Consider the following 22494-nt stretch of genomic DNA (forward strand, 5'->3'; position numbering starts at 1 on the left):
ACAGTTTCACTTTCATCGATACTAAATCTCCATTCACAAAATTTTGCATTCGTCTTGAATATTTCAGCATACAGCATCAATTTGCTAGGGCAGCAAGCGTGGCTGTTTCTTCTTTAAATTGAACAACTCTTTAAAAAATTGATCATAGATAATGTAACAGAAATAGTAGAACAATTATTCTTTTTTTTCAAACTTGGATATTCGCTGAATGGTTGCAGTATAATGCTCCTGACGACGACACGCGCGCGTCTGGATTACTGCTGCTAAATTGACGTCCGGTGTCACTTCCTGAGCGACAATTCCTGTCATGAATACGACGTCGGATTTCCAAAAAATGTTCGATGATGACGACAGGAGTCTAAGCAGTCAATTCTTCAAATAGAGTGGATTTTTTTAATGGTAACATGCCGGTTCCAGATATTTTCACTTTGATTCCACAATCCACAAAATTGTTTCCAACATAAACGAAAATTATTTCGATATCAAAAATATTCAGACTACGTTAAAAATGCTGGGACTTCTCCCAGGCATAAAATAAGCAAGACTCAAATGAAATTAATCATTCCCTTGCATAAGTTTTAATGCTGAAGCTCACGTCAATATGTTACCTAGGAAGATCTATCGGCCGACAACATATATTCAGTTTTCTATATAAAGGAAAACGCGTTGAAAAAGAGCACAGCTAATAGAAGAACCAATTATCCGGATGACATGAAGCAATAACAAACCCAGGTTTGAGAAATGACAAATTAGCAGCGCAACCAGAGCGTAGCTACTGATCAAATAAATACATGATACAGTCACAACACATTTATACAAGGACAAGTAGTATAACAACAACAACATTAAATAGAGAGGGGGCGATAAAGAGAGCAAGTTGAAAATAGAGAGCAATTAAGAGAGCAAATAAAAAAATGAGAGCAATTAAATGAGCAAATTGAAAAAAATATAACCCAGTACTCACTGCAGTGAGTGACAGAGAGCGCATTTTCTCGTCGACGAAAACGTGAAGTCACGTTCGGACAGACAGACAGACGGACAGACGGACGGACGGACATGGCGAGCACAATAGGGAATTTTTTCAATAAATGAGATAAATAAAATAAAATATTTTACAAGTATTAAACCTATTTTATACAGCATGCCAAAACATTGCTGAAGTCACAATTTTGTTCGACCGAAGCACAAAGTGCCTCGAAATTCCATCCAACACGATATTTACATTGAATAAAATGACAATAATCTTCAATGAATTGAAAGTTCTTACAATACATATTAAAATAGATGCTAGGTAAACCTTGTGTCACTTTCATCAAGGCTATACAGAACTTTACAATGTCACATTTTATGTTTCCTTCGTTCTTAGCTATGAAAAATTTGTCGCTCTGAAGTGACCTACAATCGAACTTCATTTTCATAAAATTCAAGCCGAATTTGTAACAATTAATATTTTTCTTGCTTCACACAAATTTTCTTTTGACAAATTAGTTAATTTCAATTTTATATCCGTACTTATATGCAATTAAATTTATCAATGTCTAGAGAATTTAATAAAAAAAATTATCATTAATTAATGAAAAATATTAAAAAGGCATGAAAAATGTATGACTGAGTACGAACAGCAGAGGAAAATGTTTGATTGAGGATGAAAGAAGCAGCAGAGAAGTAAAAGAAGGTAGAGTAGGTATATGCCTCCCTGTCCTAAGGAATAGGCCTCCCTGTCCTAAAAAATAGGCCTACCTGTCCTAAGAAATAGGCCTCCCTGTCCTAAGGGATAGGCCTCCCTGTCCTAAAAAATAGGCCTACCTGTCCTAAGAAATAGGCCTCCCTGTCCTAAGGGATAGGCCTCCCTGTCCTAAAAAATAGGCCTACCTGTCCTAAGAAATAGGCCTCCCTGTCCTAAGGGATAGGCCTCCCTGCCCTGTCCTAAATATTAAGCGTACCTGAGACTCAGAGTCGTGGTTCCAGTAGAGGAAGTAGCCGTGGGGATCGATCTTCAGAGTAACTGTGCACGTGCCGTCCTGATGGAACAGAAAAAACAGAACTTTAATTTTTAAAATTTAAAAAAATTATATAAAAAAACATGAAGTTCGTTCACTTGCATAGTTTCATACATCTAAAAGCGCCAAAAACGCATCATAGCGCTTTCATACAGCTGATACGCAAAGCAGAAAGCAATAGAATTATCATTGAATAGTTTCACAACACTCAACCTTCGTATGCTACTCCTATTTCGCCAACATGGTTTGATCGATGTATTTAAACACTACTAAATTCATTACGGCGCTGCATTCTAATAACCTCGCAGGGAGGCCACATGTATTGCGTAAACTGCAATTAAACGATGGAAATAATTGCCTACAAGCTCTCCATATTTTTTATTTACTCACACAAATAAGCGACATATTAAATAGTATACCTATACAAAAAATATGTTGCAGGTTCGAGTCTAGAAAAAAAGAGCCACGACCACAAAATTTCCCGTCGGTGGCATATCGAAAGACGCTCAGGATGAAGTATCGTATTCTGAGGCGCAAAAGAAAGAAGCTTCGTATTGCAAAGCGCGACTCAATATCCGAGGTGCCGACCTCAGATGAAGCGACCCAAAGAAACGCTTTATCGAGAAAAGATGGAGATGACCAGCGAGGTCTATGAGCCCAGGCATCTCAGGACTAGTCTTGCATATTCATTGAGCTGTGAGGCCAGCAACTGAACTCACTGACGGTTTTTTAATTGAATTTTCATCGCTCAAGTGGACGGAACCTTTCTCGTAGTCAAAGATTAAATTTGATTGTGGTTTGATCTGGTCGTCATTCACTTGTTTGATGGCTGTTATTGACTTATTGTGTAATATTAGACAATTAGAGTATCAGGATTAAACGATTTGTCAATAAAAACATATTTAGGTGAAAGGACGAGTGTACAATATGCATGCTGATCATAAGTATGTGTTTAAGTTAACAATAGAGATGAAGCACAGTGCTGCGTTTAAATAGAAAAACAGTACTGAACATAAACAGTAGAGACATAAAACAGTACTGAACTGAAGAGCTTAGTGGGCAAGAATATTGCTTAAAACACAAGGATGAGGACAATATATTACGACGGGATTATAATTCTACAACAGTATTTAACGTATCTATTTCGACAGGTCACGTATTTTAAATGACACGACTAATTTTAGCAATATTGCCATGGCCCAGATAAATGACAATGTGTCGAAAAAAACATACGAGGCCATTCTAGGCAGGCACCATGATAAGTGGCAGTTCTTAACAGCCGCCCACTGTGCAAAGTTTGAGCAGGTCTGAAGAGGCTCCGGCGATGAGATGTCGTCAAACAGAGACCACGCTCGGCCAAAATGAGCGCTGGCTTTGCTACCCCAACAAAATTTAGAGTCGCCTCAGCTTCTGGTAATCCAAATCAGAAGCTGCCGCGACTGTAAATTTTCACTGGGTACCTTTGGCAAATTCTTTAGCAGACCGGGGGCCCTTGGCCGGGCTGGAGAGGCTGGCGAGCAAGCTTGAGATCAACGGATAGAGCGAGGTCAGCAGGATAGAGCGAGGTTAGCGGGATAGAGCGAGGTTAGCAGGATAGAGCGAGGTCAGCAGGATAGAGCGAGGTTAGCAGGATAGAGCGAGGTCAGCAGGATAGAGCGAGGTCAGCAGGATAGAGCGAGGTTAGCAGGATAGAGCGAGATCAGCGGATAGAGCGAGGTTAGCAGATAGAGCGAGGTCAGCGGATAGAGCGAGATCAGTAGGATAGAGCGAGGTGACAGACATAGTGTGCAGCTCTAAATCAGGAGAAACTAAAAGTAACAGCTGAAGTGATAACAGTAGCACGAATTAAAAGCGACGTGATGTGAAAAAGATCGAAAAGTTTCGCGATGTGAAAAGTTTCAAAATCCAAAATGAAATTTGCAGGGAACAAAGATAATTCAAAGTATTAAAAGGAGTGATAAGGGCGTCATAGAAACAAATACCTATCACGTGAACTAATGTAGATGATGTGATTGTTTATGATGATCTAAATAAAACGTAACTGGCGTTCTCTTTATTCTTGTAAACAGCCTAGTTTTAAAGGTTTATTGATGAATACCTTGAATTAATAAAATCAATTGAAAGTGAGAAAAGTGAGATGTGGCTCACACGAAACAATATGTATTGGAAAAAAATTTTTAGGCATTACGAACGATGTTCTCTACACTAGCGTTAGATGAACGCGGCGCAGCGTAAAAATTTCCTTTGAGGGATACGACGTCTACGTAGAGCGAGGGTCGTCTACGTAGAGCGAGGGTCGTCTACGTAGAGCGAGGGTCGTCTACGTAGAGCGAGGGTCGTCTACGTAGAGCGAGGGCCGTCTACGTAGAGCAAAGGCCGTCTACGTAGAGCAAGGGTCGTCTACGTAGAGAGAGGGCTGTCTACTTAGAGTGAGGGCCGTCTACGTAGAGCGAGGGCTGTCTACTTGGAGTGAGGGCCGTCTACGTAGAGCGAGGGCCGTCTACGTAGAGCGAGGGCTGTCTACTTGGAGTGAGGGCTGTCTACGTAGAGCGAGGGCCGTCTACGTAGAGCGAGGGTCGTCTACGTAGAGTGACGGCCGTCTACGTAGAGCAAGGGTCGTCTACGTAGAGAGAGGGCTGTCTACTTAGAATGAGGGCTGTCTACTTAGAGCGAGGGTCGTCTACGTAGAGCGAAGGCCGTCTACGTAGAGCGAGGGCCGTCTACGTAGAGCGAAGGCCATCTACGTAGAGCGAGGGCCGTCTACGTAGAGCGAGGGCCGTCTACATAGAGCGAGAGCCGTTTGCATAGAGCAAGGGCTGTCTACATAGAGCGAGGGCCGTTTGCGTAGAGCAAGGGCCGTCTACGTAGAGCGAGGGCCGTCTGCGTAGAGCGAGGACCGTCTACATAGAGCGACGGCCGTCTACGTAGAGCGAGGGCTGTCTTCTTAGAGCGAAGGCCGTCTACGTAGAGCGAGGGCTGTCTACGTAGAGCGAGGACCGTCTACGTAGATCTACTTGGAGTGAGGGCTGTCTACGTAGAGCGAGGGCTGTCTACTTGGAGTGAGGGCTGTCTACGTAGAGCGAGGGCTGTCTACGTAGAGCGAGGGCCGTCTACGTAGAGCGAGGGACGTCTACGTAGAGCGAGGGCCGTTTACGTAGAGCGAGGGTCGTCTACGTAGAGTGAGGGCCGTCTACGTAGAGCGAGGGCTGTCTACGTAGAGCGAGGGCTGTCTACGTAGAGCGAGGGCCGTCTACGTAGAGCGAGGGCCGTCTACGTGGAGCGAGGGCCGTCTACGTGGAGCGAGGGCCGTCTACGTAGAGCGAGGGCCGTCTACGTAGAGCGAGGGCCGTCTACGTAGAACGAGGGCCGTCTACATAGAGTGAGGGCCGTCCACGTAGAGTTAGGGCTGTCTACGTAGAGCAAAGGCCGTCTACGTAGAGTGAGGGCTGTCTACGTAGAGCGAGGGCCAACTGCTTGCGTAAACAACAGGTATTGGCGTGAATGTGTTGTTCAGAAGACCTCATATAAGGGGAGCTATAGCAGGCATGTATGCGTGGGTAACGTTCACTAGCCGTGACTGATCTGTGAGACACATTGAGAAGAAACAAGACGTTCAATAATATAAAATCCACAGTAAATATAGTCAAATTAATGGCACTAAACAACGAGTTTTGTTCAGCGGTGAATAATGTCGGTGCAAACAGAAGCAGAAGTATACAAGGATCCAGCTGGGATAAAAATCAAATGCAAACAATGCAAGGACATTCCGGAATATGAGCACCAACAGCTTAGCAGCTATAACTGTTATTGTTGTCTCGCAGCCATTTTCTAAATGTGTCTCACAGAATACAGTTGTGAGACACATTTATAAGTGGCAAGACGAGACTACAGGTATGACTGCAAGCTATGGCCACAATAAGGAAACAAGGGTCTTTGCCTCTGGGAGACTACATTGAACAATGCAGCTGCCATGTACACTTTTTTGGAGGGAAGACATGAATGAAAAGTTATCGCAAAAATTCGGTACAATAAAATTTTCTTTATGCCGTTCGTTAGCCCGTGACTCCAGATAACCAAGTCATTGCTTTTCCTAAGTTAATATTGAACATGAATATTATTAATTTTCAAACCTCACATGTGCTATTCATCCAGATAAATAATTGATTATAATTGGCAAAGGATGGAGAGGTATTTCATGTACATGATAAGGCGATCATGGATCTGTAGAGAAATAAAAGGTATAATAAATGCCTAGAGTGAAACCGACGTTGAATGTATATAAGACAAATGCGTGCAGTTTCACACCATATTAATGGACATACCCGAACTCTGGTACCTTTCTTTTATAAACAAAAGGAGAAATATGAGGATGTAGTCAGAAAATAGAGCACATGTGTCCTCGTATGTCATGTCATGTTGAATGCACTTGTAGCCAGAAGTTGCACCTGCACAATAAATTTGAAACTTACGACCATCGTGCAATAAAACATTGTGAGAGAATCTACCTCCATCACAGGACACGTGCAGGCTTGCGATTAGAGTAACATTTATCACCGACTTTACGACAATGACAAATTTTACGTCTGTCACTGGCCTGGAAAAAATTGCGGCACATCATTGTGATAGTCATTAAAGTTATGGTCGTCGTAAAGTTCCGGACATGTGTCGAACTTTTACTGCCCGTCTGACTTACGGTGCCCGTCTGACTTACGGTACCCGTCTGACTTATGGTAGGTACCCGTCTGACTTATGGTGCCCGTCTGACTTACGGCGCCCGTCTGACTTACGGTGCCCGTCTGACTTACGGTGCTTGTCTGACTTACGGTGCCCGTCTGACTTACGGTGCCCGTCTGACTTACGGTGCCCGTCTGACTTACGGTGCCCGTCTGACTTACGGTGCTCGTCTGACTTACGGTGCTCGTCTGACTTACGGTGCTCGTCTGACTTACGGTGCTCGTCTGACTTATGGTGCCCGTCTGACTTACGGTACTCGTCTGACTTACGGCGCCCGTCTGACTTACGGTACCCGTCTAAGTCACGGCGCCCGCCTCCCTACGCCGCAGCAGCGCCCGCTACTTACTTTGATTGCCAGGGAGGCTATACTGGGCAGACTCTAACTTATGTTCTTTGCTTCACTCGAATTACAAGCGGCTTCTTAATAGCTATCGATACAAATCATTAGCTGTTCTGCAGGAAACTTTTGACGCATTACTTTCAGTTTCATAAAGCTCTTGGGCAAGAAGTTCGTAAACGTACTAACTATAATCATAAATTTGTCGTCGTCAGGTGCGTATTTTTCTTATCTAAAAACAATTGTCTCACTCTTTTTGAAATTGTGACAAAGTTCAAGAACTTAGATTGTCATAGTGTAGTCTTAAAAAAATAATAACAATGTTGTCACTCACGCCTCACTTTAAATTATCTCGATTTAAATTCAAGACGAAGGTTCCTGGATTTTTTAAACGCCGTAAATCACCAGACGAACGTTGCCCGTAGGTTTAATTTAAATTCCTCACTATTCTTTCACCATGAAAGCGAAATTCTCCAACTCTGGATTTTTCCTTGCTTGCTTGAAAGGAGAATTATCCGACAAAAAGACAAGAAAACTTTCCAAACTTTTGCTTTAATTAATTTGCGCACAATGGATTTGGCAGCGTTGTCTTTGGAAGAAATTAACGTGCACAGACTAAGGCACTTTGTAGGTTTGTTACTCATGAAGAAATGCATTGTCATTCATAAGAAAAATATTCCCCTGTACCTGAAAAGCTCGCCGCACTCGGACAGTCTAAGTTAGAATATAATTTTTCTTGGAAACTGTTCACTAACGATGGGATTGGAACCTTCACTCGTGAGAATACTTATAGGAACTTTCGGCGAGCGCTAGTCGGAGCTGCAACTTTGTAAAGGGATGTAAAATCTTCGCTAATTTCCCGTAGTATCGAATTAAAAGCTTTCAAAGAAGACTCCAAGTGTGGCTTTTTAAGAGGCTGGTAACATAACTGAAAGTTTTATCCTCGAGAATGATATTGATGTCGATCAATTGGATTTTTATAATATTGGTCTCGCGAGTTTGAACGTAATTGAAAAATGTTTTATATGATAAAAAATCATTTGAGTATTTGAGTAATCAAATCAACGGAATTTATTGAACTTAGGCAGATAAATGTACGAATTATTGATTATTAAGTGAGTAGATTTATCTCCATACAGTTTAAAAAAATTATGTTCTGATCGTTATTTATGTATATCAGCTCGATTATAAAACTCATTCGACAAAATTTTTAGAAGATTTCTTCTGAAGCTTGCATTTCTGCTCATTTGCCGGAACTTTCGACTGTTCGCTATCAGGTTTAATTGAGCTCACGGGAGCTAACGGCTGCACCAAAGTTCAACTAAGCACAGATGATTACAACTTAGGTAAGAAGTTTACAGCAGCGATGCATTCAAGTTGCGATATGATTAGAAACTTGTGCATAGATCTATCTTCTTATAATCATGCACGACTTAAACTTCGAACACAACACCTCATTAACGACATGTCTGTGTGTTAATTTGCCATTAAAGCCGTGCCAGGAATACCTCTTCTCATTAACGCCGTGTCTGGGTGTTAATATGCCATTAAAGCCATACCATGATCACCACTCCTCATTAAGGTGCAATACCGGCGTGTGAAGTTTGTGATGAAGATTTTGACTCTAAAGACCACAAGCCACTTTGCTTGACTTGTGGTCATACCTATTGTTTCTCCTGCAAATCATTTAACGCCGTGTCTGGATGTTAACATGCCATTAAAGCCATGCCATGATCACCACTCCTCATTAACGCTTTATCTGGATGTTAATAAATACACAATTAAACTTATGACATGACCGACTTCCGGGGTTGGTGTCGCGGCCAGGGTCGGGGACGGTGTCGGGGGCCGGGGCCGGAGTCGAGGGCTGTATTAACAAGGCGGGACCAAAATAGCGGGAATCTTTAAAGCTGAGCACCACACGCCGGCCGTGCGGACAACATGGCTCAGCCTCACTCAACATTTTAAACGTGTTGCTTCGTCAAGCTTTTAAGCGTAACGTGTTACTGAGAAATATAATATTATTTTGAGTGCTGATGGTAATCCTGCGCAGTAACTTCCAGGACATGACGTGCTGCTGGTACGATTCTATTGCTATCAAGTAATTTCTCTAAGGCATAATTGATCAGCTTATAGGTTCCTAAATATGATCCAAGCAATTAACCCTTTCGCAGCCGACGGGATTTCTTGGTCCCTAGCCACTAGGTACGAATAACATTGAACACGGTAAATGTATCCGAGACGAAAGGTTTAGGCTTGTTGGCTAAACTCTCTCTAACAGTTTTATAAATGGTCGAGCTGTTATTTATCATATGCGTGTATAATTTTTTATGATCTTTTACATTTCCAAATTACGTATCACTAAGATGCTTGCTGTGATCACGTGTTCAGTTACGTAAGTCTCGACTGCACGGTTGCAAACGAATCATGCAGCTCGAACCGAGCGCATGTTTGTAGAGCTTGAAACTCCAAATTGTTGAAATAGTCTTTTCAACGTGATTAACTGAACTAACATGTTACAATGCATACAAAATCGAAATATTCGAGCATATATTCTATGCAGGTGGGAATTGTAGTTAATCTCATTTATACGCAAACTAGTGTCCGCGTACGTTCATCAAATAAAAAAGATTGACGATCATAGTAATAAAATAAAATAAGATTGTAAAAATAAATAAGTAAAAATAAATAAATAAAGATTGATGATCAAAAGATAAAGATAGGCGAAACAGAGGCAATAACAGCTGGTCGCCGGTGATGCCTGCTCTGGAAGAAGCACACTTGTAGTTGGTTGAAGGACATACAATACTTCAATAAAGTAAAAACACTTCATCAGCGACATCAGAATCATTCGTGCGAGTTAAGGCGATTGATGTATCATTGCTTGTAGTCGAAACATAAGGTCGAAACTGCCTCAAATTTTGAATGAGAAGTTCAGCAGTGCTGCGCTACAGTTCATCAGCACCTGCAGAGCAGCAGTGCTGCGCTACAGTTCATCAGCACCTGCAGAGCAGCAGTGCTGCGTTACAGTTCATCAGCACCTCCAGAGCAGCAGTGCTGCGCTACAGTTCATCAGCACCTGCAGAGCAGCAGTGCTGCGCTACAGTTCATCAGCACGCGTTTCAAAATTTCGGCAGCACGAGCGACGTTTTGCAGCTCATGATAAGTTTTAAAGCAACGACGTAATGCTGTAGAATGTTTACAGTGCCAAGAAGCACTGTAATAATAGAAATAATGATGTTATTGCAGCCTATGCCATCTGATCGAGATTAGTTTCCGGCGCATCGTTAACAAGACTTCCGTGTTTTCCAGTCTTCACGATTACACGTTTATCAATAACAAGTAAAACAAATTATACAACTTTTCAAAAATCTCACATCAGAATGCATTGAAATGATTCAATAAACGCTATAATTTATTCTCTACGTTACACGTTACCAACGAAGAACAAGGTGTATATGAGATATATATATACAGCAGCAATTAATTACGATTTCTGCACGGCATGTTCCGGCGTGTTGACACGCGGCCGTATTAACGAATAGCGGCCGCAGCTCGTCAAACATATTACCGCTCGTCCATGTCTCATCACAGCCTTCAGCATAGCCATCACAGTGTGGAAACTGCCAGCAAACTGCAGACCACGACGACATCACAGTGTTGGAACTGCCAGCAAACTGCAGACCACGACGACATCACAGTGTGGGAACTGGCAGCAAACTGCAGACCACGACGACATCACAGTGTGGGAACTGCCAGCAAACTGCAGACCACGACGTCATCACAGCGAGAAAATAAGGCAGAGAACAGTAAGACTATAACGGCCACAGTGTAATAAGTTGTTAAGGAGATATCTGAGTAAGAGGCAGTTTACGAGGAATGGAAATAACTAAAACTAATGCCACATTATCAATAGATATCACATTATCAAAAATTTTTTTAAAAGACGTAGAGGCCTAAGCACACGTTTCGGTCGATTCTCGTCTGTGATTGGTGGGTTTAGCTTGAAAACCCTTCAGTGATTGGCTAACGCAGTTAAAAATTCATAATGAATGATTAGAAAACATTTTTAAGCGCATTTTCTCATTTATGAAAAAATGCACTATTGTGCTCGCCATGTCCGTCCGTCCGTCTGTCCGTCCGTCCGTCTGTCCGTCCGTCCGTCTGTCCGTCTGTCTGTCCGTCCGTGACTCCACGTTTTCGTCGACGAGAAAATGCGCTCTCTAGCTGTCACTCACTGCAGTGAGTACTGAGTTATATTTTTTAATTCAATGTACGTGGCGCTTTTTCTCGACCTATCGTGGTAACACCTTTTCTTAAATAAATAAACTATTTTTGATGGTACGTCTTTGATCGACAGGTGGCTATCTTCTGCCAGCGAAGAATCTTGGTTTAATACGAGGCAGCGAGCTGACGATCATGCCGGCGACAAAAGGCCGGCTCTGCTAGAAGGGAAACTGCGGCAAAATGTAATAAAAGACGCCTCATTAGGGGAGGCCGCGGAAATATAAAATAATGAGCATCCCCCAGGGGAAAATTGCACTAAAATACAACAAAGGGCAGCATCTTAAAGTAAAATATAACAAAGGACATCCTCTCATAGTAAAATAAACAACGGGCAGTCACTTAAAGTAAATGACTGGCAATTGAAGAATGGTATTACTGGTATTACTAATACAGGCAATCGCTACAAAGCGTAATTCACTTTATCTCTTTCGCAATCAGCAATGATATTTTCAAGCAGATATTTGTCACTAGGATACGTGCAACGCGCATAAATTTGCCCAATAAGAATCACACAGCATGATGTTGCCTAGAAAATTCATTAAATAAAAATTAGTAAGTTTCGCGCAGCATAATACAGAAATTTAATATTATTAGCTTGACATTTTTAGTTAGAAATATGTGTGTAACAAATATCTGCCCTTAAGATTAACGCAACATTTATTTGCCAATAAAAAAATGCGGATAAAGCTTTTCTTAGGTCGTCATTAAATATCGCTGAGTTGCAGGTAATGAAGCAGGAGTTTTGGAGGGACGACGTCAGCTGTGCGATAAGAGACGGAGGACCGGCGATAACAACGATAGTGCAACTTCGAACTTCATTTGTGGTCGCAAGGTCACCAAAAATTAGGCTTTCACTACTATAATTTGTGGTGGCAAGGTCACCACAAATGATGTCTTCACCAACACACGTGAGAACCTTGCTAATCCTGCCTGCTCAAAGCCCTGCTAATCAACCATTACCAGCCTGCTCAAAGCCCTGCTAATCAACCATTACCAGCCTGCTCAAAGCCCTGCTAATCAACCATTACCAGCCTGCTCAAAGCCCTGCTAATCAACCATTACCAGCCTGCTCAAAGCCCTGCTAATCAACCATTACCAGCCTGCTCAAAGTCTTGTCCAAATAAGTTATAAAAATGAAAACAATTCTCAACTCACAGCGGAAATCCGGCACTATGCCGAGACGAGACGTCCCAGACAAAATATGACCTTTAAAATCTACCGTAGTTTACCTATTCTTGTCGTTATATAACGCCTCGTTTAACATCCATCGTCTCCTATCGTCTTATATTAATCTAAGCACAATAATTTTCCCAATTTATTCCTTGATTTTCTGGTATTTTTATTCTGTTTCTATACTTTCTCATGGGAAACTTTTCGTCGCGTCTCTTTGTCTGATTTCATTGATAGAAAAAGATTCCGTGATAGAGTATTCCAGCATACACAAAAATGTACACGGTGTTCTGTAATCGATGACCACTTGACTTAATTATACCATTGAAGTCAATAAAATTTGATGCCCAGCGTTGATGGTTTGTTAGAAAAACAAAGTTGTTCGTACATTTGTTTACCTGAATTTCCTCATCTCTACAATATTCCATCGACAATCTTAAAAATCCATGTAGGTTTGAAACTCTATTTGAATCAAGTTATAACCCAAAAAGTGGATCAATTTAATATACCTTACATTTGAAAAGATTTCATCGGCCGAAAATATATTAAAAGGCGCCAACTTCGATTATTTTGATTTCGCAACAATTTTCAACAGGGAAAATGAGCAAATCACCAAAAATCTGCGGATTTTAAAACCTAAATTTGATTATCGTCCCAATTGAATTTATCAAAGCACGGGCGAACAAACCGGAGTAAGTCATACCTCAAAAAGTCATTCCAGCATTATTATTCATTATTAACTTTAAGTGTAAGCAATTATCAGTGAAGGTGCGCACGACAAGCTATACTTATGGGCCCGTACAATCAACAACAGTTAAGTGTTCGTAACTCAGTCAGCCAATCGCTGACGGCTTTTCAAGATAAATCCACCAATCACAGACGAGAAATCAGCCGCTTTGGGCATACAGGTCGCTGCGTGTAATTAATGAATATAGAAATTAAGTCTCTGGCAAAAGCTTTAGTTGCATGCAATCGCTGCAGAGGAATTTCGAAATGGAATTTCGTTTAGAAATACAGCAGGTAAAGCGGTAGCCTAATTACTCGTGCGTCTGAGGAACAAGGTTCAAGGGGAGGAAAAGTGAAGAAAAAGAGATAGTAGAGGGAAAGGGGAGAGAAAGGGAAGGAAGGAGAGAGGAAAATAAGGAAGAGGAGAGGAAGATGAAAGGAAGAAAAGAGGAAGGGGAGAATAAGATGAGAGGAAGGAGAGAGGAAGGGGAGAGGGAGGGGAGAGAAAGGGGAGAAGAAGATGAGAGGAAGGAGAGAGAGCAAGGGCAGGAAGGAGCGAGAAAGAGCAGGAAAGGGGGAAGAGGAGAGGTCATAAAAAATGTAGTTGCCATGAAAAAATAAATAAACCAGAGCAACGGTATACCCAGAAAATGGGTCTCCTCTGCAACCGATAACTTTTCGAATAATAACTTATCAGCGTTCAATTTCAGTAGTTTGAGGAAAGTTAAAACAGTTACGAATTGCATTTGAAATAATTTACGAGCGATGTTCTGCACATTACAATGAGGGAAGACCAGATGGTATCAGGAAGTTTGAACTGAGCTGATGGATCGGACAGAATATGATGATATGTAGCTTTAACGATGATTTAATGAATGAATGATTTAACGATGATTTAATTCATGAATAATGAATTTTTTGAATGATTTAACGATGTAAATACTTTATCTGTGTAGGGTTGTACATAGCTAAAGTTGTATATCATTGGAAATACGTGAGCTTGAATACAATGGTTCGTGTCGAACATAAACTAGATTGATACCGATTTGTATATCTATATTGGATGCATAGTTTGTTTTTAGTTTTTTTTTGTCACTCAAATAAACAAAGGCGACCGCAATCGTGAATAAAGTCAGATTCAATTGCATCTGTGTGGGTATAAACTCAACGGCAGCGAAAGTGAGAGAAGTTTAATGAATCACAGTTCAATTTTTTCAATTTAAAAAATCTAATTCAATAATTTAAACAACGAATCAACAGCTGACGATTAAATGCAGAAAAAATTAGCTTAGTATTTCAAAGAAACGTCGAGATTGACAAGAACATTTATTCATGTTGGAGACAAAGCAGAAAACATGACAAGCACGAGAAATGACCACGTATATGGGCCCTAGGCTGGAGATCAGGGTTTTATCTTCAGATCTCATGCCCTACTTATCTCGTGCCCTGGGCCTTATATATGGGCCCAAGGCACGTGATAGGGGTCTTATGGGCCCAAGGCACGTGCCTTGGGTTTTATGGGCCCAAGGCATAGGACCTGACCACTTACATGCACCCAAACCGGGGCCGGGACACGAGGCACAATTTCTCATGGCTGGGACACGATATTTTCTCGAACCTTTAACGCAGCAAAAGACACGAATTCAGAGATCATAAAATTCTATTATAATCTAGCCAAGCGTATTAATAGGATGCGGAATTTCTCAATTGCATCATAAGATAATTACCAGGGGTTATCTCAATTTAGCAGACTCAGAAAGATATTCAGACTTGTAGTTATATGCCATGTTTTCAATCCCTAATGCAGTATTCCTTTATGAAGTAAGGCGAGGGGGTATTATTTTAGATGAAGGTATTTATATACTTTAGAACCTAGTATTCCCTCAAGTAAATCCGAAAATAACAAAAGCAACTTTCAGAAGTTATAGCTTTCAACTTCTGCAACCAAGTCGAAACGATGCTGGCCAAATTTTAAAACCCAAAACAATGATTCTTACATTTTTTTAACCAAAAAAACAAAATTCAAATTCTTCTCTGCCATATTTTTCGATCAGAACAAAAAAAAAATGAAAAGTTTCGACTATGACAGTCGATGTCAAGGACAGTTTGTCGGCCCTCTGCGCCGACGTTCAGGACTCGAACGCTTGGAACGCGGCCGGCATTCCAGTGTTGCAGAGCTAATCCAATTTTACAGATCCGGTAACTTGTTGTCACAAAATCGTAAAGGTTTTAACAGGGAAACTTCATCGGTCACTTCATTTTCATGCACGGCAGATGAGAACGGCAACCAACTGATGCACTCTATTTCGTTTCTATTGTTTCGTTATTCAGTTATTGGCAGCCATTTCGTTTCTATTGTTTTCAAAACCACCCCATCGCTGCCATCATTTAAGGTGAACCGGTTGTTCAGATAATTTCTGAAGATACGAAAAAGGCTATTGATATTAGAAGAATTAATGATAATTTAAAAATCCTTTTTTTGTGTAATATTTTCCTGAATGTGTAATGAGCATTTCCAAATTAAATTATTGACAATTTCAAAAGTTTTTTGCTTATTTTTTCATGAATTCTAATGATCATTTCCAAGTAATGAGCTAATTTTAAAACCCCCGGCACGGAGCGAGGCTGTGAGGAGGCAGCGTTGCAATCAGCTAAGAACGAAGTTAGCGAAGTTTAGTTCAAACTTGATCATAAATAAGACAATACCTAAATACCTAATACCTAATACAATACCTAATACCTAAATACCTAATACCTAATACAATACCTAATAAGACTTGATGATAAATAAGACAATAAGGCATTGCGCCTAGTTTGCGTTGCTCGGGAATGATAATTCCTAAAATTTTATGAGCAAAATCCTTTCTTAATAAAACTTTCCCTGCTGCCTAAAAAATGTTTATACAAAATAATTAAAGAGAAAAGAACCAGTTTGCATTCTGATTTCAAATAGAATTCTAATGTTCATCAAGCGTTAGGGAAAAATCAAAGTATATATAATTTCTGATAAAATTTCTACATATTTAATTGCAAATACAGTGCCAGGCTCTAAAAATAACTTGCTGAAATATTTTTATTGGATATGCATACTGTATTGTATTGAGAATTGCGTAAAGTTATTATTGTTGTTTCCACTCAAGATGGAAAAGAGAAGGAGTGATAAACGCAAAGAGCCTTGACAGACTCGTAATCGAATTTTGCGAGACATTAGGTTCGACCGTAAAATTATTTTCATCGCGGAAATTCAATTAATAATTTCAACCAATCAATATAAGTCTCGATGACATTTATTTCTTAAGTAAACGGAAATTGTGTTTGTGCTAGTAAATATTATATTGATTAACAAAGCTTGTGTCAATTTCACTAGCACCTAAGTCGTTTATTCGATATATGAGGATGTAGGGATAATCAATAAAGGCAAAAATGAAAATCTTTCCAATTAGTTGGGTAATAAGTGAGAGTGATTAATAGGAATAGGAAGTGACTAATTGGATTAATAGTAGTCCTGCCATTCGTGTTCTTGTATATACTTGCCAATCCATTCAGCACACAGCATATCTATAAATTTAAACTTTGAATAGTATATTATTAGTTATTACTTTAAGCAGGTTTCATTGAAGACCATAAAATTCGTTTTATTGACAATTTTCTTATTAGTTTTTCTCAATAGATCGAACAACATTTTTCGTTGGCACTGGTAAATCGAAAATCAGAGTAGTACGAAAATCAGATATTAATTATTAATACATATAAGGAATATTGAGGTCTTGACATACATATACGGAATACATATGCATATACTTGATAATACATACACGGAATACATATACATATACTTGATAATACATATACGTAATATTGAGGTTTTCATATACATACACGGAATACATATGCATATACTTGATAATACATATACGTAATATTGAGGTTTTCATATACATACACGGAATACATATACATATACCTGATAATACATATACGGATTATCGAGACCTTATTGAATATCTTGAAGAAGAGTCAGGCTGCCGTAACAGAGGAAGCGTCTCAGATAAAACGAACGATACTCGCAGCACGAGAACCTGCAGCATATTCCGATATGCTGCACCAGAACCTGCAGCATATTCCGATACAGCAAAACTGCGCTCCATTCGCGGCGTCGAGGAAAGAAGCCGCGAAGCTATTTCCTGGCCGTACTTATCAGAGGTACAGGCATGTTGCTGCTCATAGGCATGTTGCTGCTCATAGGCATGTTGCTGCTCATAAGCATGTTGCTGCTCATAGGCATGTTGCTGCTCATAGGCATGTTGCTGCTCATAGGCATGTTGCTGCTCATAAGCATGTTGCTGCTCATAGGCATGTTGCCGCACGTTTTTGTTGCCTTCTGCGTACTGATGTTGCTGTTAAGACATTAATCATTACTAGCTTAACTAATATCTTCATAAAGTTGACTTTCTCCCATAAACGTAACGTATACAACATTTGAGCAAAAGATCAATAAATTTAACATTCTTAAAACGCTACTGACAATCAATCATGTTCATTAACAGCCGCGTTGATATCCACGCCAAATAAAATTAGCCCGAAATTAGCTAATTAATAAAATTAGCTTTGCCCGAAAATTGTTAATTCTAACCCTCATTGAAGGAATGCGTAATTGAAATTATTGGCGTAAGAAGGTATGCAAGGCAGGCTGCGTACAGCCAGTACGCAACGAGACATGGCCATTTTTTGGCCATTTTTTACGCCATGACAATGGCCATTTTTTACGACGCACTTACGGCTGGAAAATACAATATAGCTCAAGCCGGCGATTAAAATGTATCGTTAAAACGCGCAGGATTGTAAATATATACTGCACTCAACAATTTTTTTGCCACTAAATTAATATTTTTTCGATTACTGTAGATTAAGCCTTTGAAATTACTGTGAAAGAGTAATTTCCACGCCATGAATGTTGATGATATGTGCTACTTCATTAATTCAGCGGCCTGATTAATGGCTGGGTCTTTAGTCCAACTAGTAGCACAGTTACTGCACGTTGCACTGATACACCGTTATTCCGGGCCAAACCGTTATTCCAACATAAGCAGTCTACGATGCTATAGCTTAAACAAAATAAATATGCAAAGTTTTATTAGTATTACCATTCGCTCTCAATAAGCAGTCTACGACGCTACAGCTTTTAAACATGATTAATATACAAAGTTTTATTCGTATTACTATTCGCTCTCGATAAGCAGTCTACGACGCTACAGCTTAAACAGAATTAATATACAAAGTGTTATTCATATTGCTATATATCATTATCTATATACTCGATATCATTCGATCTCAATGCCATTCGATAATAACAAACTCAGTCTATTTTGACAAGACGTAGGTAATAAAATTGCTCTATAAGTCATTAACTCACAATTCATTCGTTAACCGCGTTTTACATAACAAAAATCCTTCTGAAAAACATCGGTCGGAAAATCAGCGATTGGTGGATTGCAGATATGCGGCCACCGATACACCGGACATAACTGTATCAATAATAAGCGAACTCTTTCTGAAACTCTCAATCATTTTTCTTAAATTGATATTTGATATTTTCATGAATCCGGCACGACTGAGGAGCAAAAAATTAATTGAAGAAGAGAGATGTTTTCAACGCAAAAATTTCGAGATGGTCGAAGAATTTCATCATTAACGTTATAAAAACACGGCATATTATTAAGATTTACGCTGAAAAGCTAGTAATATTCACGGTGCATGTGATGTAGCTATTCCTCTCAAGTCTCATAGGAGGCTACGCGACCACACAAAAGAAAATTCAATTTAAAGTTTCGCTTACTAAGCTCGGTTTGAATGTTCAAGTGGAATTAACGCGTTAAGGGCAAATCTTAACAGGCGGACAGTGTGTAATGTAAATAAATTATATCCAGTCCTAAAAATTTTTAATTCTTCCCTAAGAGATTATGTCTTTTTTAATGTAAAATATTACAATGAGCTAGGTGAACCGAGATTAATAAGCGGAACTTTACTAATCTCAGTACAGTAGGTCAAAGGTCAAGTATAAATCTAACAAATGAGGTCGGCGTGGATTAGAGAGTCTGCGTGCCCGTACTTAGGACGGAGCTGATCGATACTTCGATCTGCTGATATTCTACAGCGATGTTTATGCATGAAAATCATGCGTTAAATATTGATGATGTGTATGTTTATACAGGCAATATAACTCAAATGGTCAGGCGTGAATACTCAAGAAACATGAAACTTTATAGAAGAACGCGAGTCCCGTTTTGCATCGTGCAAAAAGTTTGGTGTTTGTCGATACGAACTATTAAAGTAACACAAATTCTGCGACGATTCAAGAACCCGAGAAGTCAGTAGATGCGTCAATAAAAAAAAGTATTATAGTAAATGTGTGGCAGCAACGATCGCAATTTAAACAGTCCTGAAAAACGTCAATATCTTTATGGCAGGCGACATAGAATTGATGCACCTACAGCTGGCAATCTTTGAACAAGGCGAAATGTTAGAGAATATTTACGGCCCTTGCTATTTGATATCAGTATTTGGCAGTAGATTATTTAATTAAGAACGGAAATGCTGCGAACCATTATAAATCGGATGCGTTAGGTGCAATCGTAAATGCTGTGAATATCTAATAACAGCTCGTCACATTAATCGAATGAATGAATATTTCAGTTAAATATTACACTGTGAATACAGAGGCCGTCGTCTAAAATGCTGTTTATAAATAATTGGTAAATTTTAATTACATGTTGAGAAGTGTTGATAGTTGGAAAATATTTGCATGCGTAGAGAAAATAAGACTATTAAAAAAAATGGATGGGTGTCGATTTATGTACCCATCACGGACGCTTAATGAACTGGGCAAAGTTGAAGACATTTTGATGTCATTAAATTCGAGAAACACTTTAAAGAGTCGAGCTCGTGATGATAAATTATTGATTGTTGAGGGTAGCGGCGCATGTTGAGGGTAGTGGCGCGTGTTGAGGGTAGTGGCGCGTGTTGAGGGTAGCGGCGCATGTTGAGGGTAGTGGCGCGTGTTGAGGGTAGCGGCGCGTGTTGAGGGTAGCGGCGCATGTTGAGGGTAGTGGCGCGTGTTGAGGGTAGCGGCGCGTGTTGAGGGTAGTGGCGCGTGTTGAGGGTAGCGACGCGTGTTGAGGGTAGCAGCGCGTGTTGAGGGTAGCGACGCGTGTTGAAGGGGAGAAGAATAAGAGGTAAGAGAAAGAAGGGAAGGTGATACCGACAGGTGAGAATTTTTAGTAATGAATAGTGCGGAAATATTCATAAGATAATATGAGGGGAAAATGAAGGCAGCTGGCGTAGAAGTTCCGACCAACTGCGGCAATTCATAGCAATATCCCCGAATTGCCGCATTGATTGCCACTTTGCGAGCTGCCGATCGTAGAATTTTTATGAACCACAAGAAATTTTTACCAACCTTCATTGAGTACAAGAATTGCTTATTCAACTGCTCAAGTTACTCACAGATGGCCGGTTCTTGTACATGCTTTACTCTTCTCATGGTCCGTCATCTCATACATGTATATACTCAATGTATCTCATACATGTATATACTCAATGTATGCTCTTCTCATACATGTATACACTCAATAATGTATAACTTACATGTAAATACTCAATGTATCTCATACATGTATATAGTCAATGTATACTCTTCTCATACATGTATATACTCAATAATGTATAACTTACATGTAAATACTCAATGTATCTCATACATGTATATAGTCAATGTTTAACCTCACACAAATGAATGGGTCTTGAAATGAATGGGTATTGTTCATTTCAATCAATGGGTATTGTTCACAAATGAATGGGTCACACAAATGAATGCGTATTGTTCAAATAGTGACACACTTTCCAACACACAGCCCGAGCAGAGAATAAAAAAACGCAGCCCTGGTACACCAAAGAGACTGACCAAACTGGATCAAGATGACCTACAATGAGGCAAAAATGCACCAGCATTTGGACAAGACTCGCTCATTGCCCTGAGTGTAGACTGCATGAGTAAGCGTGTTATCAACGCACGCTCAGGCTGATGCGGTGCACGATCTTTTGGTTCAGCATTTAAATATTCATGTTCAAGTCACGATAACAAATAATTGGTAATGTATGATTAAAAATATTACTATATTCTTTTTATGTTTGCTTCAAATAATTCCGACAAAATAGCAAAATGTTGAATGTCATCAGAGCGCGCACTTTTCCGCTAAGATTTATTCAGTAATATGTACGTTCATATACAAACTCTTGCATAGCTCACATTTGCTTAATAATAATCGGACCCCATATCATAATTGTGACCTATCATAGATATAGGAAATAGTACGAGCCCGTACATAAATACCAAGGAAAGTATAGAAATAAACTATATAAAAAGTAGATTTTATAAAAACTAAAATATATATAATAGGTATATAAAAATAGACAATATAAAAAGTAAACTAGACATAAATAAAGTAGACTATACTGTTTCGGCCGCTAGAAGTCACCATGCAGCCTCAAGTCACTATTGCATGTCACAAAAGTGGTAATCTAGCGACTGATAAGAGCTCAAGATACCGCACTAATGAGGCGAGATAAGAACAGCTTCAAAGTAGCGAGTGCCGAATGCAGGTGCATATATCTCGTGTATATAAATTAACTTCGATATATACGAGTATGACGTAATGTGTACGTACAGCTTTTGCAAAATAGTTTATGTATTTTATGAAGCGAAGTGGGGCTCTGTGAAGTAATTTGTTAAACTGAACGTGATGGGTAAAATATTGATTTTCCTATAATAAAAATTCTCGAAACAAATGCTAAAGCAATAACAGTAAACAATTAAACTCAATGGTTGTTTCTAAATAATAGCTCCGTGTGTCAAGCAGAGCCTTAAATCATAGTTACGTCAATTGACCACCTACACATCTGTTTTAGACTGGTAGCATTTGCCTACACATCTGTTTGAGACTGGTAGCATTTGCCTACACATCTGTTTTAGACTGGTAGCATTTGCCTACACATCTGTTTTAGACTGGTAGCATTTGCCTACACATCTGTTTAAGACCTGTCTCTTATACACATCTAGATGTGTATAAGAGACAGGTTTAAGACTGGTAGCATTTGCCTACACATCTGTTTAAGACTGGTAGCATTTGCCTACACATCTGTTTTAGACTGGTAGCATTTGCCTACACATCTGTTTAAGACTGG

General features: G+C 39.8%; 1 protein-coding gene across 1 annotated transcript in view; it reads right to left on the reverse strand.

The window, feature by feature from the left end:
• Positions 1 to 22494, reverse strand: part of LOC108679776 (1-phosphatidylinositol 4,5-bisphosphate phosphodiesterase classes I and II-like) — a 71588-nt gene that overhangs the window by 34796 nt on the left and 14298 nt on the right. The window contains exon 2 of the mRNA XM_047885656.1: positions 1944 to 2021. Coding sequence (XP_047741612.1) covers positions 1944 to 2021 — 78 coding nt within the window. The remainder of the gene's footprint in view (positions 1 to 1943; positions 2022 to 22494) is intronic.

The sequence above is a fragment of the Hyalella azteca genome, unplaced genomic scaffold (genome assembly GCF_000764305.2).
Source record: "Hyalella azteca isolate HAZT.00-mixed unplaced genomic scaffold, Hazt_2.0.2 contig2705, whole genome shotgun sequence".
NCBI classification, from domain to species: domain Eukaryota; kingdom Metazoa; phylum Arthropoda; class Malacostraca; order Amphipoda; family Hyalellidae; genus Hyalella; species Hyalella azteca.